Source organism: Selaginella moellendorffii, unplaced genomic scaffold, assembly GCF_000143415.4.
Source record: "Selaginella moellendorffii unplaced genomic scaffold, v1.0 SELMOscaffold_50, whole genome shotgun sequence".
Lineage (NCBI taxonomy): Eukaryota > Viridiplantae > Streptophyta > Lycopodiopsida > Selaginellales > Selaginellaceae > Selaginella > Selaginella moellendorffii.
In genome coordinates, this window is record NW_003314311.1 from 477,522 (window position 1) to 496,003 (window position 18,482).

At 41.3% G+C, this 18,482-nt stretch overlaps 3 protein-coding genes and 2 long non-coding RNA genes across 5 annotated transcripts; 2 read left to right on the plus strand and 3 right to left on the minus strand.

The window, feature by feature from the left end:
- Positions 1-939: 939 nt before the first annotated feature.
- LOC112350483 lies at positions 940-1,465 on the minus strand. The gene is made up of 2 exons (XR_002993787.1): positions 1,348-1,465; positions 940-1,271 (listed from the first exon to the last, which is right to left on the minus strand). It is a non-coding gene; the product is annotated as an uncharacterized LOC112350483 (long non-coding RNA).
- Positions 1,466-1,467: 2 nt separating this feature from the next.
- LOC9648163 lies at positions 1,468-1,837 on the minus strand. The gene is made up of 3 exons (XR_002993786.1): positions 1,668-1,837; positions 1,551-1,611; positions 1,468-1,497 (listed from the first exon to the last, which is right to left on the minus strand). It is a non-coding gene; the product is annotated as an uncharacterized LOC9648163 (long non-coding RNA).
- A 1,004-nt stretch (positions 1,838-2,841) lies between these two features.
- On the minus strand, positions 2,842-6,341 carry LOC112350446 (pentatricopeptide repeat-containing protein At4g02750-like). Its single transcript, XM_024686668.1, has 6 exons — positions 5,049-6,341; positions 4,266-4,316; positions 4,040-4,110; positions 3,596-3,683; positions 3,246-3,380; positions 2,842-3,108 (listed from the first exon to the last, which is right to left on the minus strand). Exons 1-6 carry the CDS (start codon positions 6,339-6,341, stop codon positions 2,842-2,844), a joined length of 1,905 nt encoding a protein of 634 aa, XP_024542436.1.
- Positions 6,342-6,520: 179 nt separating this feature from the next.
- On the plus strand, positions 6,521-8,602 carry LOC112350447 (pentatricopeptide repeat-containing protein At4g02750-like). The gene has a single exon (XM_024686669.1). The coding sequence runs from the start codon at positions 6,521-6,523 to the stop codon at positions 8,600-8,602; it is 2,082 nt and encodes a 693-aa protein (XP_024542437.1).
- A 168-nt stretch (positions 8,603-8,770) lies between these two features.
- On the plus strand, positions 8,771-12,604 carry LOC9648324 (putative ion channel POLLUX-like 2). Its single transcript, XM_024686797.1, has 23 exons — positions 8,771-8,860; positions 8,909-8,982; positions 9,055-9,101; positions 9,164-9,288; positions 9,358-9,602; positions 9,651-9,722; positions 9,780-9,855; positions 9,911-10,009; positions 10,101-10,255; positions 10,304-10,405; positions 10,470-10,556; positions 10,619-10,703; positions 10,758-10,905; positions 10,965-11,041; positions 11,112-11,192; positions 11,245-11,358; positions 11,423-11,533; positions 11,597-11,795; positions 11,856-11,929; positions 11,976-12,093; positions 12,165-12,238; positions 12,291-12,401; positions 12,476-12,604. The coding sequence occupies exons 2-23, from the start codon at positions 8,909-8,911 to the stop codon at positions 12,575-12,577; spliced, it is 2,376 nt and encodes a 791-aa protein (XP_024542565.1). The 5' UTR covers positions 8,771-8,860; the 3' UTR covers positions 12,578-12,604.
- The last annotated feature ends 5,878 nt before the right edge of the window (positions 12,605-18,482 follow it).

Below are 18,482 nucleotides of genomic sequence, written 5' to 3' on the forward strand. Positions count from 1 at the left end.
AATTTTTCGGTACTAACGTGTCTTCTGGCCTTTGCTACAAGCAGCTTTCAGCTTCACAGGTTTTTGTGAGCGTTCCCATACAGGCTATTCTTTTAGCTTCTACGCATGGAGCAGTAAACACAAACCTCGTAGGCGTGTTCCAGCTGTGAGGTCGAGTATATGGCAGTCGCAAGGAATCCATATGGTTGAGGCGTCTTCTCGCTGAAGTTGGCGTTCCTCCGGCTGGCGCGACTGTGACAACCAAGGCTGTATTTCCTTGAGCAAGACCTCAACTCTAGAACCAAGCACATGGACACAACTCACCATTTCCTGCGTGATCAGTACGAGGATGGTGTGCTTGTGCTCACATACTGTCCTACTCAGGACATGACTGCGGATGTGTGTTGATCGAACCATTGTCATCACCAAAATTCTTCCAGTTTTGAGCAGCCCTCGGTGTCTGCCCGAGTGGGAGTGTTATGGAGAGTCCGTGGAGTGTCCATTCTTTGGTGATATTGAATTCAATCTCAATTCAAGATCTTACCAGACAGGTTGATCGAGTTTTTTACGGGAAGCACTAGCGTGAAATATCGAGTTTTATTAGACCAAACATAACTTCAAACGCTCACACAAATGGTATGGTATTCCGAACAGAGGGACTCTGTTCCTGGTGGAATGATATTTTTACATGCTCAATACACAACGGGAAGGCCTCCCTATGGCGAGACTGCAGATATGTTTTTTGAAAAGTCATGAGCAGATTCCATAGCCCTATCTACCATATGGACGTGGACACTGCATATCCGCTAACTCTACAAGCTGCCTCTAGTGCAATGGATCCAAGATCATGGTGGAATGTGATTCACGAACTCCTGCCCAGCTATGCTGAACTCCTATGTGCAAATTAGTGCCTCATTGAGCTAATGATACACATCCATAATTGCTCACGGACAGCAGGTATGGCTTAAGCAGTTGTCAAGATTGTGTTAACACAAGGTTCGATGAGTGCAGGGTTCATAGCACATTTTTGTTAAGCTACTGCCTTCGCTAGCTAGGCTTCCATTTGCCGGTGATTACTCTCCATGATCTCTAACTGCAACAGGCTAGGCATATTTTTCATGGGAACTGACTTCTTTATCCATACACTAATCCTCAACCCTTTCCCTTACCCTCCAGAGGTTCACCTCCTATCCACGCCCTCCAGAGGTTTACCTTCCGCATCCACGTAGCAACGACGGTCGCGGTCAAATATACTTATGTCATACTTGGGGCCCTTCAAAGGCGCTCCACGGCTGCATGCAAGTGTCAAACACCCAAAAACAAAAAAGAAAAAAAGACAAAAAAAAAAACAAAAAGAGATGAACTCACTAATAGCCAACCCTCTGGAGAGCCTCCTTGAGTGCTACCGCTGATTCCCACTGCTCTTTTGGGAGGTCACAGTTCTTTGGGTCATTGTCTGACCCATGGATCCAATCAACAAACTTGCTCTTTCGAAAGCCTACCGACACATGGTCCGTCCTGTGTGCATTGGACCAAATTTGTAAGCTCGGACATAAGGTCAAACCACAAACCTTTTCAGCCTTTCAATTCGCCGTCGCATTGTACTTTCACCATCCGGGTTGAATTTCATCACTAATTCGAGCATCGTAAAAATTTATGTGTAGAGGAGGCATGAAGAAGACACTTACTCGGAACAGCTTTCCTTTTTTTCAGAAACTCCTCTCTCAGTGAAGCAGCCACCGCGGCATCATCCAGAAAGGAGGGAATGAGCGACCGCAGCCGGCTGAGTGGCATGTCATGGATTTTGGCGTATATCTTACCCTTCTCATCCGCCGCCAGCGGCAATCTTCCAAACCGATCCCACATCTCCGCCGCCATCAACTTTAGGGCACATACCTAAAATGGTACATTTGGGGTGGAGGTGGGATTTTTGACTTTGGAGTTGGTTCTAGATCAGTTTTGTGGATGTTTTGAAGACGGGACAGCTCTGTTTTGCTTGCGTTGCTCACGTCGCTCGCACAACAGCGCTTATGGAGCTCAGGCGTATCTCACAGTGTTAGCTAGATCTAACGGTGGCAGCCACGGGGCAGCTAAGGTTTGTATTTGCTCTCTTGGGAGCTATCACTGGCACTAATGTCACCCAGCAGCACTTGGACAGAGGTAGATTGTATTGGTATTTAATTTGTTTGTATTGAAAATGTACAAAATATAGAAGTACATCATATGAAAAGTCAATGCAATGCTTTCAATGTTTGTGTGTCAACCAAGAACCCCTTGCACGTACTTAAGATTCTTCTTCTCTAAGGAATCACCTATCTCAGATGTGCATTGGCTTGCACTGCCTGAAGCCATGACAAGATAATTGCATACATGAATAATTAAATTTTCATAGAGTTTACAAAATCTATAACCACTGCCCATCTCCATGCAAATTAAATTAGATACAAAAAGTTATGAACTTAAATGTGCTTGCTAAAGGAAAAGATTGGGTTGTGCAGCTGCTTTGTTTTGTTGGTAGCATTGGAGACTTTTAGCTTTGATCATGGAGTTACACATTCCAGAACTGACGTTAGCACTAACACCAAATACGTAAGGTGTTATAAATTTAAATCTGATACCTCGTATGGATTGCATGATCAAAGCACCAAAAATTTTCCTTATCATCTCGTAAATAGCTCCTGGCTTATGACCATCACTGCTTCTAATATATGGGATCCCACCCATTAGAACCCTCTGATGAAGGCCAGAGAGGCCTGAGCCTAGAGATCGAAACTCGACTGGCTGTGAGCATGTTTTAAGGCCCAGATCCTCTAAAGTGTGGTCATGCCCACAAATCTAGTGCTTCTTCACCAGATCTTTCCATCATTCTAGCATATCACCCGGCTTGCCTGCTGGAACCTCCTGTCGCAGCTCTCCTTCAAATGTTGCTCGCTCCGCAAAAATATGACATTTTCCTCGAGGCAAGAATCCTGGAAGCACTGGATCTAAGGAGCTGAGATTTGGGTCCCCTAGGTTGTAGCTACTGGAGCTCAGTTGCCCTGCTTTGGCCACCTCACATGGCGCCAAGCAGCATCTTCTTCCCAATCGACCAAGGAGAGCGGCGACAGCCAGAGGGCTGGTAAAAGGAATCTTTCGCATGACAAGGAGCGAGAAAAAAAATTCCCAGGACATTTACCACTATCCCCCACTTTCCCCTTGTTGTGTAGGAAACTTCACAGCGGTAAAAGGAAATTTCTTATCGCTCTTGCAAATGAGGAGAGATGAACATATTCCTTTTCCTTGTCAATTTTCTTAGAGTCACCTATCTGGGGAGGGTTTTTCTCCAACTCTTTCTCTCCTCCAATCTCTTCCAAATAGTCAGCTCCTTTTGGTGTTGGCAAAACCTTCCAAATGTGGCAAGCCTGGGTGAAAATAGTCTAAGTTGGTTTTAATCCACATAGCGATTGGTCCATGGGTTGTTCTCTTCTTCTTCCTTTTGCCCTGACTGCTCTTGAGCATATCTGGCTTGCCAATTGCAGCTCTAGGGGTCTTCTTGTAGCAGGATTTCTGCCCACCAGCTCACAGTACCAAAAAGATGTTGCATATGGATTTTCTAGTGAATCTTTCCTACTCCTACCTTCTTAGTCATGACAGAAATGGCTTTTGGTTCTTTCTTAGGCATTGCCGTGTTCTCAAATGTGCCTGGAAACATTATTGATCTCCAACTATTCCCAATGCATTTTACCCAAGAAGGTGTCAAGCTTTTTCTTGCACCAAAACTTGCTCCTAGCCACTCCAACTCACTAGAGATTCTCTCAAGACTTCCAGCACACTTGGGATTGTTGTATTTCCACAAACAACTTCAAGATTCCCTCCCTACTATAATGATGGGACAAACTCAGAATTCTCTCATGACACTCCAAAACTCACAAAGAATACTCTCTTCCTTCCAAAAAAGATGGAAATTTATTTCTAAAACCAAAGTAAAAGGTCACTCCATCCTTGGCTTTATATCCTCTAAGCCTTAGATTCTCACATTCCCGTGTCTGTTTTGTATGCTTCTATCATGTTTTTGCCACACCTTATGATCTTTATGGATCCTCCCAAGCTATACCAAGCTCCAGAGATGTCTGATTCCTTCCTATCAAAATTCTGTTTTACTCACAAGATACTAAAGTTTGCTTAGCTGAGAAAGCATATGCTTAATAATGCATAGCAACTTTTACCCTTGATCATCTGAAAAATATTTTCGCAAGAAAGGACCAAAACAACTCAGAATAATCCTTTACTACGTATAAGAAACTGACCAACTCTAGTTTGGACGACCATCTAAAGAGCACCCTCTCAAGGATCTTACCCTGTATAACCTCATAACCAGTCGCCCACTCACATTTGTCAGTGCCACACTTGTGACTTGGGAGCGTCAACAGTGATGACGCCTCCACAAATCTGGAGCTCCAAGAAGTTCATGTTGGGGTTATGTAACTCAAGGTTAGCGTCTATCAGTCGCAAGCACAAATTTGCCTTTCTCACACTCTTGATATGAAAGCCTAGAGTGCATCCCATAAGCCTTGCCAAGCGTAGGAGGGATTTGATTTGGATACGTGAGATAGCACAGATGAAGTGCTCCTCAAGGTGTCTTGGCACCCATCAGTGATAAGTGGAGGACTATGAGGAGGATTTGCAACACAGACCTATTTAGAGATGCTAAGGACAGGAAGAAGAGATCTAGCACTACTTCTCTAACCCACAAGATTAAAGACTTTGAGCCTTGAAGTGAAGAGGTTGGTGTTGCACACTACTGCCTCCAGACTACTATTGAAAACTCTTCCAGACTGTGGAATGATTCAAAGAGAGGGCAAAGCACTTGCTGGAAATACTTGAATGGGTACTTATATTGACATCTCGTCAAAGCGAAAGACATCCCTAAAAGCCTCCTACAAACTATTGGAATTGCCATAAGTGAGTACATTGATAAAGTTTGAATATTAGTTATTAAAGCCACTCAAGCTAGTGAGGCTCCAAATGCTTGCAAGTAGCAGGTAAGTCACAGCATTTTGATCACTCAAGCTAAACAAGTTGTTTGTTACTCGAGCTCCAAGCTCCACATTGTTATGATTCTTGCAGGCACCAAGCAAACATGTCCACTCCCATGAATCTGGACAAAATGGCATATATGCTATGAGCTCTCCAGCTTCTTCTAGTCTTCCAGATCGAGATAAGAGATCCACAATGCAACAGTAGTGCTGCTTCGTTGCTTTCAATCCAAAATCCACAGTTAGTGAAACAAAGTAAGAGATTCCAGCTTGGGTTCTTCCAAGGTGAGTGCATGCTAATAAAACACACACAAAGGAAGCCTCATCTGGATTGATATTAAGCTCCATCAAGTAGAAGATGTCAAGAACCTCCAATGGCCTTCCATTTTGGGCATAACCAGCAAGCATAGCATCCCATGAAACACTGTTTCTCTCTTCCATGGAATCAAAGAGATGTCTTGCCATGTGAAGATGCCCGTTCTGAGCATATGCCGAGAGCATGGCCGTCCAGGAGAGAATATCTCTTTCCTTCATTGAGTGAAATATTTTCCATGCTTCTTTAAGGTAACCATGCTGGGAATATCCTGTGAGCATCGCATTGAAAGAGACGAGGTTGTGCTCTTGCATGGAATCAAACACGTATTTTGCTAACTCTAGATGCCCGTTTTGGGAATAAGCTGAGATCATAGACGTCCAAGTTACTATGCTACGCTCTTCCATAGTGTCAAAAATTTCCTTAGCTTTATCTAAATTACCATTTTCCGAATAAGCTGTTAAAATAGCATTCCTAGACACCAGATCCACCTCTGGTATAGTTTGAAATATTCCTTCTGCTTCTACAATATGCTCTTTTTCAGCATATGCTGCCAACATTGCTGTCGAGGAAACAAGATCATGTTCTGGCATAGAGTCAAATATGGTTTTAGCATCTGTTAGTTTCCCATTCTCAGTTAGACCACTGAGCACACAAATCCAGGAAACTAGATTTGTCTCTTTGTTATGCTTCATGTCGTCAAACAAAATCTTTGCCTTGTCAAGATGCCCGGATCGAGAATATCCCGCAAGCATCGCAGTCAAAGCTACAAGGTCCCATTCTGGCATCTGGTCAAAGCAGTATTTCGCCTTTTGCATGCATTCGGATTCTGTAAAGGCGACAAGCATCGACGTCCATGAAATCAAATCCCTCTCTGGCATTGCATCAAAGATACCCTTTGATTCTTCAAGATACCCCGTTTGGGCATATGCAGCAAGCATTGCATTCCACGACACCAGATTTCTCTGCGGCATCTGTTCAAATATTTCACGCGCCTCATATGTAAATCCATTTTCAGCATATGCCGTAATCATCATTACCCAAGCAAAAATATCTCTATTTCTGCTGGAGAGATTGTCGAAAACTCTTCGTGCAGTGTGTGGATTACCCTGTTTGCCATGGAATCTTATTAAAGAACGCTCTATCATAGAATATGTATGAGGATAGAAATAGTAGATCATAACATCTTTTGACCGTTTAAAACTTCCATTCCATGAACCAGCTTGATAGAAACTCTTGCATTCTTGAGCTCAAGTCGTGCAAAAGCCTTGATGCTGCCAAAAATCTCCACTCCAAATTCCACGCCCTGATCTTTCAATCCGACGCCTACGTCCCCAACAAGCTCGTGGAGCTCTATGGCAGATGTGGGAGTGTCAATCTTGCCCGTTCGGTGTTTGACGGCATCAACAACAAGGACATCTACTCCTGGGTGTTGATGCTCTCGGCATATTCCAGAAATGGGCATATTCAAGAAGCCCGTAACACGTTTAACAGCATGCAAGAGCACAACTTAGTAGCCTGGAACTCGATGCTTACAGCATATGCCCAATCCGGGCATCTGCTAGATGCTCGGGATCTTTTCAATTCCATGCCAGAGAGAGACCTCGTCTCCTGGACCACAATCACTGTGGCATATGCGCAGCGTGGCTATATAGAGTCTGCAAAGGCTCTCTTTGATACCATGCCTGCAAGAGATCTAGTTACTCTTACCGCAATGCTAAATGCCTATGCACAAAACGGACACTTGGACGAGGCAAAGTTTGTGTTTGATTCCATGAAGGAGAGAAATCTAATTTCCTGGAATGTGATGCTCACGGCATTTGCTGGTAGTGGGTTTCTCCAAGCGGCCAAAGATTTGTACCATTGTATGCCCGAGCATGACTTGATAACGTGGACGGCAATGTTGGTAGCGTTCGCATCGGACGGTCAAGTGGAGCAGGCCAAAAGAGTATTCGATCAAATGGACGAGAGGGATTTAGTCGCGTGGAATGCCATGCTTTGTGCATATGCCGACAATGGGCATCTGGAAGAAAGTAAGCGCTTGTTTGATTCCATGAAAGAAAGGAATATCGTCTCTTGGACTGTACTGGTCACTGCATATTCCGAGGTCGGGTATATTCGTGATGCGAGAATCCTGTTTGACGGGATGAAGGAGTGGAGTTTAGTGACTTGGAACGCGATGCTCTCGGCATATGCCCAAAATGGTCAAGTCCTTAAAGCAAAGAAGCTGTTTGACGAAATGGACGAACGGGATGCTGTCACGTGGACCGCGCTGATGGTGGTTTACGCACAAAACGGACATCTTAAAGACGCAAAGCTCTTGTTTGATCGGATGGAGCACTGGAATCTCATCACATGTAACGTTCTCCTTTCAGCATATACCGATTCCGGGCATATTGATTCCGCGCGTGAACTGCTAGAGAGCATGCTTGAGCGGGATGTTGTGTCGTACAACTCAATGCTATGCGCATATGCCCGTCACGGGCATCTGGAAGATGCCTGGAGAATCTTAGAGCTCATGCCGGAGTGGAATCTCATCACCTGGAGCGCATTGTTCTCGGCATATGCCCAGAGAGGGTATCTGGAGGAGGCCATGAAGATGCTTTACAACATGAGCAGCGAGCCGGTCGTGTCATGGAATGCGGTACTATCATCGTACGGACAACACGGCTACATTGACGAGGCCAAAGCGGTGTTTGATGGAATCAAGGATAAAAACTTGGTAACTTGGTCGGCAATGGTTTCCACGTATGGACAGAATGGTCGACCCCTTGAGGCCAGGCGAGTCTTCGATTCGATGCATGAGAGAAACTTGGTGGTGTGGAACTCCATTCTTGCCTCTTATGCGCGAGCGGGGCTTTCCAGCGAAGCTTTTGAGCTTTTCTATGGCATGAACATGATAGAGTTTCCAGACGATGTATCGTTTGTGTGTGTTCTTGTAGCTTGCAACCATCTGGGCGAGGTTTACCCTGCAAAGTTTTGCTTTGGGTCGATCGCCATGGACTTCGGCTTGGTTCCTACGAGACAACACTACTGCTGCGTGATTGATCAGCTCGGACGAGCTGGTTTTCTCAGCGATGCCGAAGATCTTATCAAAACCATGCCTTACTCGCCGGATGCGCTGGACTGGAGTTGCCTGCTTGGAGCATGCACGAACCAGAAGGATCGCCGGCGAGGGGAACAATCCACCAAGTGTGTTCTTGAGCTAGATCGAAAGGATGGGTCGGCTTATGTGTTACTCTCGAACATTTATAAGTCCAGTTTGAAAGCCAAACTCTCTCATTCTGGTCTGTGAATGTATTCTTTCTTCTATTATAATAGATGAGAATGTAAAACTTTGACCACCTTTTAAGACAACAATATATCCTGTAATTTTATCAATAAGAATGTATGAGGATTTTTTAATTTTTAATTTTTTCTCCTTCTTTCCACTGTGTTTTCTTAGGGTTTGTGTGATCGCGCTCTTAGACATTGGAGCGCGCATGAGTTATGCATTTCTTTTGTCGCGTTAAAGTCCATCTTCGTCCGCACCCGCACCGAGAGACACGGACAGGTAACTTGTCATCTTTTGTTATCTTTCTTCGAAGAGCTGTGATCATAGATGATGTTGCAATTGCCCGGCATAGCGAGCAATCCCTTGTGGCTCTCACCGTCTCCACACCGGCAATGTAGCAGGTAGAGTGCTCTAGAAATGGTGTTACAAAGAATAGAAGTTAGAAAAATCTCACATTAGCTCTCTCTGCACAGGCCTGTGCGAGCGAGGAGGAAATGGTCAATCTATGCATCCAACAAAGGTACTGCGATTGAAAGGAGAGAAAAATCGTGTCGAAGAATAGCTAAAGTATGAGCTTTCCAGGCTCCAAAGGAGATGGAGAATTGTTTCAAATGCTGCAAAGGTTCATGCGAAAGAAAGCGAGGGCCCTCAAGGGGGATTTAACAACATTGCGAACAGCAAACCATCACCGTAGACCTCTCACAAGAGTATGTATCTTTTTCGACTTTTCTCGCTCCGATCAATTCCACTCTACTTTTCCTTCTTTTGTCTCACAGACTGTGACACTTGGCCTGATTGCGGTCTCAGCAACGCTCTACCTTTGGAACTTGAAGGCTTCGGTTGCAAATATCTTGAAAAGAGTTTGCGTCGAGGCACTGTCGAGGTCGTCCTTGAATCGATTCGCGTCTATCAGCCTCTCTGCGCTATCAAACCACAGGAGAGAGTTTGTAGCAAACTTGAGGTGGTCCATCGCCCATCTCTCGTATTTACTCGACGTGGTTCTCGAGCGCCATCCTACTTCGTGAGTAAAGCTTCAGGCTCTTTGTTTTCTCATCTTGTTTTGACGCAGATATTTAGTGATTCTCGGGACAACTTGCGCGGTTCTTATTTTCATTGGAGGCTTTGCTTTCTACCATCTCAGGTAAAAAAATTCTGTTTTTTCTCCTGTGACTGGTAAGTTTTTTACTCTTTCTTCTAGAACACGTAAGCAAACGCTAGGCGATGCTTTCTGGGAAGCATGGGCGTGTCTTTGCAACTCCAGCACACACCTGAAAGTAAAACTTACTCTTTTTTGCTTTGAAGTTCTCTCAACTTTTGTTTTGCTTGCAGGAACAAACCGTCGTGGAAAGAGCAACTGGATTGCTACTGGCGATTGGTGGTTTGATGTTCTACTCGCTCCTTACGAGCACACTCACGGCGCAATTCAAGGTTTTACTTCCGGAGTTCTCGTCTCTTTCTTTTCTAACAGCTTATACATCAGGATTTCAATCAAACATAACTCTCTCGTTTCCACTTGTAGAGCCGGATGGAAATCTTACGCGAGGGTGCGCTCTTTGAGGTGATGGAGGTCGGGCATACTGTAGTCTGTGGCACCAATAACCATTTGAGCACACTGCTCAAGCAGCTCAACAAGGCGCAAGACTTGGCGTTAAAAAATAAGACAGCAACTTCTCGGTATTTATATAACTTCGTGGCTTTTTAATTCGTTTTTTCATTTTCCAGAAAGAAGACTGTAGTTCTTCTATCCGAGAAGATGAAGAAAAGCAACAGTGTTGTCTCCAATACAATCAAAGAATGCAAGGCTTTGAATGTCCTGGTTCGAAGGTAAAGCTCTTTTTAGTGGATCATATTTTTTGAGCTCGAGTCATTCTTGTCCATTATTTTGCAGTGGCAAGCTTAACAAGACCTCGACGTTTCAAACAGTTGGTGCTTCCAGAGCCTCTCGTATCATATTTCTTGCGAGGAAAACTGATTCGTAAGTAGACCATACTAATGCGGTATTGATTGTTGTTTTTTTTTTCCTTTTCTCTAAACCAGATACGAGGCCGACGCAGATGTGGTGCTGTCGGTGCTGGCTTTGCAGCCATTACGCGAGGAAAAATCGGTGCAGGTTATCGCGGAGGTAATACTTTCTCGGTTTTTCTGGGTGCTAGAAGAACTTTTTGATGAAAACCAGGTATCTAAGGAGGGAACAGCTCAATTGCTTCAATCTCTCGCTGGCCAAAACATAACTACTGTGCAAGATTTATCCTCCAAGCTCTTGGTACAGTGCTCTCGACAGAATGGTCTTATAGACGTGTACCACGAACTTCTCGATCATGGAAGTATGTCTTTTGGATTCCTCCTCTGTATTATTTCCTGTGTTTCTTTTTATGCCTTGCAGGACAAGTGATCATTTTGCGACACTATCCGAGCTTAGCTGGTTACAAATATCGTGATGTGCGTCGTAGTTTTCAAGAGGTACCATTCTTTATTCTTGATATTATTATTATTTTCCTTTTCTTCTGAGAGATTTGATTTCTCTTCACAGGGAATTGTGTGTGGAATTATACGAGATGGTGCAATCAACTTTCATCCCAAAGATGGTCTTGCCTTGGAGTCTACAGACAGGGTATGAACTTTCTAGTCTTACAGGCGTTATAGCATTTTCTTGTTTTTTTCAGCTAATTATTATTTCCCACAAGAACAGCAGTGAAGAAGTTAGTATACTTCCCGCGACTGCCCCGGCATTCAACATGGCAAGCGTCGCTAGAAGATCACTTAAACCTCTCTCAAAGGTAAGTCAAGCTTCCTTTCCAATTATCACAGTTGTAAACATATTTCGTATGGATGGTTTTTTAGATCGAGTGGAGCATTCCCAAGAAAGAGTACATTCTTATACTGGGATGGAGACCATCGATGAAAGACATTGTTGCCGAGTATGACGACTATGTTGGTCCTGGAAGCGAGCTGGTAAAAATCTTTTCCCCTTCTAGTTTTGCGTTCCTTTTCTGAATGGAGATCTATTATTTGCAGCTGATCCTTGCTCAAGAGCCTCTTAAAAAGAGGCAACTGGTAACTTCGCCACTCAAGAACATCAGAGTTACTCAAAAGATTGGAAATCCTCTAAACGAGACAGACCTGGCAAGCGCGATATCCGAAGTCGAGGCTTGCAAATCCAGCACAGATGCCCTGTCCATTGTGGTCATCATCGACGATAAATGGCAGCAAGAAAGTTCGTTCGCTTTTTCTCACTAAGAACTCAAGTACTAAACCAGTTTTTGTTTATATACAGGCATTTCCAAATCTGATAAGCAGTCCATCTACGCACTTCTGCTCGCAGAATCTGTTTGCATCCATTTAAGTCAGGTGGAAAATCGTTCTTTCTTTTTTATTTCTCATTTTGCTTTACTAGGTTGCAAGCTTAGTTGCAGAGCTTGTAGACACAAAACTTGGAAAACAAGTTGTGAAAAGCCATGACACTTTGACATTCATTGGAACAAGCGAGTTAATAGGACTAGTGACAGCCCAAGGTGATTTTTTCGATTTCTATTTTTTATAATTCTTCTATTTTTCAATTGTTTTGGTTTTCACCATTCCACAGTGGCCGAGAACACGGAGCTAAATGATATATGGACTGAGCTTCTCAATCCCTGGGGAAATGAAATCTATGTCAAAGTGAGAGACCGAGCGAAGCAAAAAAAAGTTCTCACCAAGGAAACTTTTCTAGGATATCGCTCTCTACATGAAATCTGGAGAGGCTCCAACGTTTCAGGAGCTTGCGGATCGAGCGGTTTTCCGGGATGAAGTTGCCATCGGCTATAGAATGCACAATAACACAGTAAGTTCTTCCTCTCTGATTGGTTTTTTCTTCTCTTGTTCTTTTTGTTTTCTCATGCAGTATTTTGTGTATAGGTGATCAATCCAGCTTCTAAAGATGTCCCACTGTGCTTCTCACGAGGGGATTCTCTTGTTGTCATCTGTGAGTTTGAATATGGAAATTATCAAGGGAATTAATCCAATTTAAGTTTTCTTTAAGAAAAATCAATATACCTTCAGGTATCCAAAAGATAAAATTTTAATTTTTAAGGCTACATTAAAGATAATTTTTTGTTTGCTTAAGCAAACCTGTATGGTAATGAATATACTTAGAATATGCTTGGATATTTTAGGATATTTTACCATCTAATGGTTGTTATTTATTTAGATTAATCTTGTATTTATAATTTATAAAAATGTTTATAATTTATAAAATTTCTTGAACCCTTTCTAGTATATTCTTTTTTATTCTATCATCTAATGGTTGATGCGCAATAAGATTAATCTTGTGTTTATAAATGATAAACATGCTTATAATTATAAACTTTATTTGATCAATTGGATTAATAAGAAATTATAAAACAACTATTAAGCAAACCAAGTGTTGCTACATGCAATGAGTAGCAATTTAGTATTTAACATTTTATTTTTTGGAAACTTTGATGTCTTGTACTACTAATAAAGTATTATATTTTGATGCTGATTACTAAATATGTGTTGATTAAATATTAATAAATATGCTAAAAGTGCTCCGAACCATAAAAATATGATGAAGATCATATACATACTTCTTTATAAAATTATTATTTTATTTTCTATTTAATATGCCCAAAAATTAACTACTAATAATAAATTTAATGTTATAATGATATCTTCAAATATTGCAAGATCTCATACTTTACTTTTAGGCACAGTTTTGAAATAATTGTTTTTTTAGAAAAACTAAAATAAAAAGTAGGAAATAAATTTCATTATCCTGTAATAACAATATCCTACTTATTATAAATATTTCAAACTAAATTTATATTGTTTTAAAGAAATTATTACCTCTATTTAATAATAATAATAATAATAAATATATTTTACTTTATTTTTACTATTATTAAATTCAAAAATTTATAATTTATAAATACTAATTAAACATTTGTTAATTATAATAATATTATAATAATTTTTAATAATATTAAAAATAAAATATCTAAGATAAAATTCTTTTATAGTAGTTTCTCTGAATAGATTTCCACTTTTATCATACTCCGCAACACATATGTCATATAGATTATTATTAAATAATATTTTTATGTTTAAAAAATCATCTTAATCAAAATAATTTAAATAGTAAAGTTATAAAGATAAGTAGCTTATTTTTTTTAGTAATTCTAAAATCTCTATCAAATTTGGTTAGACACTTATTAAATTTAGCATATTCATTCATATTTATAAATTAATCAAAAAAATATAAATTGTGAGGTCCAAGTGTACAACTACAATGCTGTATACTAATATTAGCATACTATGATTTTGATAGCTATCAAATTGGTTTCAATCTGGACCACTATATATAAATTGGGGTTTTTGGGCTAATTGATATGCACATTTTTGTATTGTATTTCCATATTCCATGCACTTATATTAGTGGAGTTGAAGGGTAGCTTTGATTGTCCCTGAAGAGTGCTAGGATTTGGGATTTTAATTTAAATTTAGCCTTTTCATTATCCAAATCTCCTTTTTCTTATGGTTTTTTCCAACTTTTTCTCTTTTGCTCTTTCTTTTTGTTCATCTTCATGGAAGAGTAGCAGCCTCCTCCTCCTCTAACTCTGGAGTAACAATTGGTGCAATTGTTTGATGCTATGCAGTTATAATTGAACAATTAAACTTAGTTGATGGTGGCATTCATGACATGTGATATAGCTCCTCTTACTTTTGCTGCTAATTTTTGAGTTTAGCTAAAGTTCTTCTATGGGAATCTTAGGGATGATGTGTACCATTGAATCGATCACTTCTTAATGATTACCACATATTATTCTTGGGATGATGCTTGGGGTTTGTATGAATTTCCCACGTGTCTCTAAGGGACAGCGTTGCAATGATACAATGGTTTAAGTGTAGCCATTTGTGAGGATTGGAGTATTTTCCCAAATGTCTTCAAACATGCATTTGAACATGCTAATGATTATAATAATGCCTTTCAATAATTGCATCATTTTCATTAAGAGCCATTTGAATTTGTGATGCAATTTAGTGTTTCATGTGGAGCTAAATATATCGGAGCGGATCAAGTTGAGTATGTTGTAGCTAGCACTTCGTCAAGATCTTATAGGACTTGTACATGCACTTGCTTTAGCCACCATTGATAATGCTCTTCACTTGGCACAATGTCATAAGATTCACTTTTTCCACTTCTCATTGCACATTTTTTAGCTCCACTCTTTGTGGGAGATGGTTTTGTTCCAATGGAGGTTGATATTGCTACTACCGAAGTTCAAGGACAAGGGTGAGGACATGGTTATGGCCGTAATGTCTACTGTTAGGTGTGTGATGAAGTTGGTCATACTTATCAACATTGTGGGCGTTTTCTAGATTAGCAATTTCTATTTCCTGGGTGGAGACTTTGGTATTAATAGTGTTCTATTAATGCTACTACAGTAAAAGGTTTGGACACCAAGATGCTTCCGAGAAACAAGGAGTCACACAAATACCAAAGGGACCTTGTGCGAATAAATTAATGACTCTTCCATCTTTCTTTTAGGAGTATCATCAAGGGGTTCACTCTGAACCAATGCATCTAGTGTTTACTTTAAAATTTATTTTTATAATAAAAGATGTTTTATTTTTTTTTTCATATTGGTTGATATATGTTTGAGTTTATTTTCTATTGCTCAGCCTATTACCACATGTTGCCGTTTACATTTGTGTCGTGTGGGTAGAGCTAGTTTGCATTCTTTACATGTGCATGAGATGAGGTAAACCTTGTTTGCTTGATGTTGGATACTTCCTCCTTAATCAAGTGGTGTTTTAGCATTCCTATCCAAAGTGGATTCTTTCAGATAATATTCCTATATTTATAGCTGAGGCATTTTATGTTTTGACATCTCGGTTAGGGATACACCACACTTTCATAAGTGCTTAACATTCATAGTCAAATTATTTGGTGGAATAGCTTGTTCAGACTTTCAAAGGAATGATTGCAAAGTACGTGAACTTTTAACAATTGAATTGAGATGGTTATTTGTTATCTCTTCAATATGTGTATGTCATAATGGTGTAGAGTTCTATTAGTATTTCACCATATAAACTTCTATATGGTCATGATCCAATACTACTAATAAAGTTGGATTTACCTTTGCGATTGCCATGAGTTGCCAATGCTAGCTTGTGGAATTAATATTTGACGAGCATTCTTCTATTTGTTTGAGTAGAGTCTGCTAAACACTTGAGCCATGTACAAGTGGGACAACAATAGCGTTATAACTCCCATCATCATCCATATATAAAGTACAAAGTGGATGACTTAGTGTTAATTTGTTTTCCCCAACTTAGGGTACGTGGTTTATCTAAAAGCCTACTTGCTCAGTGGAAAGTACCGTATCAAGTGTAAGAACAAGTTGGATCTCAAGTTTATGAAGTTTAACATAATATCCAATAGGTCAATCCTCTAAAAATTATACATGTGTAACAACTAAAACACTTCATACAAAAAGATCAAGAATAATTGACATCACCTACAGATCCCCCAATGCCACTTTTTAATGTCCCTCTAAATCCTAACCCATCCACAAGAGAACCTGGAAAGTCTTTTATCATTCCAAGAGGAAGGAATGATGTGAAGTCCAAGTGTACAATTACAATGCCATATATTAATATTAGTGTAGTGGGATTTTAGTAGCTATTGGATTGGTTTCAATTTAGACCATTTACTCCTACATATAAACTAGAGTTTTTGGGCTAATTAATATATATATTTCTGTATTCTATTTCCATTCCATGTACTCACAAAATTCAAATTTGTATTAAAAAATAATAAATATTTTTATATACTACTAGGTGTGTTAATATATACTAATAAAATACATGAGTTTTAAATTCTTTATTAATTTCATACTTTACATAAACTAAAAACTGTGAGGGCCAAGTGTACGGCTACGATGCCGTATACTAATATTAGCGTAGTGGATTTTGGTAGCCGTCGGATTGGTTTCAATCCGGACCACTCGCTCCTGTATATAAGCTAGGGTTTTTGGGCTAATTGATATGCACATTTCTGTATTCCCTTTCCATATTCCAGGCACTCACATTGGTGGAGGAGAGGGGCACCTTTGATTGTCCCTGAGGAGTGCTTGGATTTGGGATTTTGGTTTAGATCTAGCTTTTGCATCGTCTAGATCTAGCTTTTTCCATTTCCTTTCTTTTGGTTTAGATCTAGCTTTTTGCGTTGTCTAGATCTACCATTTCCTTCTAGCTTTTTGTTATCTCTCTTCTTTTGCTCTTTCTTTTTCGTTCATCTTTATGGCAGATCCGCAATCTCCTCCTTTGACTCTAGAGCAGCAGTTGGTACAATTGCTTGATGCTATGCGCTTGCAATTGAACAACCAAACTCAGTTGATGGCAGCGTTCACGGCACGTGGTACAACTCCTCTTGCTCTTGGTGCTAATCCTCGCATTCGGCCGGAGTTCTTTCGCGGGAATCCTGGGGATGATGTGTACCATTGGTTCGATCACTTCATGGTGATTGCCACATATCATTCTTGGGATGATGCTCGACGTTTGCGTGAGTTTCCCACGTGTCTCCAAGGGACGGCATTGCAGTGGTACAGTGGTTTGAGCGCAGCCACTCGTGGGGATTGGAGTGTTCTCCCAGACGTCTTCAAACGCGCCTTCGGACATGCTGATGATTGTGATGATGCTTTCCAACAATTGCATTGTCTTCGCCAAGGGCCATCTGAGTCGGTGATGCAATTTGGCGTTCGTTTCCGAAGTCTTTTGCTTCATGCGAAGCCAAATATGTCGGAGTGGATCAAGCTAGGAATGTTGTGGCCAGCACTTCGTCAAGATCTTGTCGGACTTGTGCATGCACTTGCTCCTGCCACCCTTGACGATGCTCTTCGCTTGGCACAACGTTATGAGACGTCGCCTCTTCCACTTCTCGCTGCACGTCCTTCCGCTCCACTTCCTATGGGTGATGGTCCTGTTCCAATGGAGGTTGATGCTGCTGCTGCTCGAGTCCAAGGACAAGCGCGAGGACGTGGTCGTGGTCGTGATGTTCGCTGCTGGGCGTGTGATGAAGTTGGTCATACTTATCGGCGTTGCCGTCGTTTTCCGGATTGGCGACCTCCATTTCCTGGGTGGAGACCTTGGCGTCATCAACGTCCCGTGGGTGCTGCTGCAGTGGAAGGTTTGGACACCGAGATGCATCCGGGAAACGAGGAGTCGCGCGAGTAATGGAGGGACCTTGCGCGAATAAATCAGTGACCCCTCCATCTTTCTTTCGGGAGTATCATCAAGGGGTTCACTCGGCACCGGTTCATCCCGTGTTTACTTTCCAAGCTCGTTTTTATAACAAGAGGTCTCCTATTATTCTCTCCGTGTTGGTTGATACAGGTTCGAGTTTATCTTCTATTGCTCGACCTGTTACCACACGTTGTCGTCTACACTTGCGTCGTGCGGCGGAACCAGTTTTCATTCTTTATGGCAACGGCCGTACACATGCATGTGCACGGGATAAGGTGGACCTGGTTGTGCGTGTGGGCGATCTCGAGCTTGAGTTGCAGTCGTTGCGGGTGGTGCCGAGTCAAGCTTTTGACCTCATTCTTGGTATGGATTGGTTGCAGCGCAATCATGCCAAGTGTGACTTTGAGGCTTCTCCCCTTTGTCTCATACTTCCTTATGTTTCATCCATTCCTCTCACTTCCATACCTCTTTGTCCCTCTACTTCTACCTCTGCTTCCATTACTTTTGTTCCCCCACTCTTTCCTTCTGTGTTTCCATCTTGTTCTGCTTTTCCCTTTTCCGATCCCTCCGACGATCTTTGTGTTGCAGCAGTTGACCGGCTCATGAAGGAGTATTCTGATCTCTTTGAATTTGACCTATCGTCTGGGGCCAAGAT

What these genes read in the sequence shown, in the direction of transcription:
- LOC112350446 (XM_024686668.1), bottom strand. Translation starts at nt 6,341, where the DNA reads ATGATTACGGCATATGCTGAAAATGGATTTACATATGAGGCGCGTGAA. An exon ending in ATGTGGAGCTTGGAGCTCGA is followed by an intron (nt 4,317 to 5,048) that starts GTAACAAACAAC and finishes GAGGTTATACAG; the next exon opens with GGTAAGATCCTTGAGAGGGT. An exon ending in TTGACAAGGAAAAGGAATAT is followed by an intron (nt 3,109 to 3,245) that starts GTTCATCTCTCC and finishes GTCATGCGAAAG; the next exon opens with ATTCCTTTTACCAGCCCTCT.
- LOC112350447 (XM_024686669.1), top strand. Translation starts at nt 6,521, where the DNA reads ATGAACCAGCTTGATAGAAACTCTTGCATTCTTGAGCTCAAGTCGTGC.
- LOC9648324 (XM_024686797.1), top strand. Translation starts at nt 8,909, where the DNA reads ATGATGTTGCAATTGCCCGGCATAGCGAGCAATCCCTTGTGGCTCTCA. An exon ending in CACTCACGGCGCAATTCAAG is followed by an intron (nt 10,010 to 10,100) that starts GTTTTACTTCCG and finishes TTCCACTTGTAG; the next exon opens with AGCCGGATGGAAATCTTACG. An exon ending in TTGGTCCTGGAAGCGAGCTG is followed by an intron (nt 11,534 to 11,596) that starts GTAAAAATCTTT and finishes TATTATTTGCAG; the next exon opens with CTGATCCTTGCTCAAGAGCC.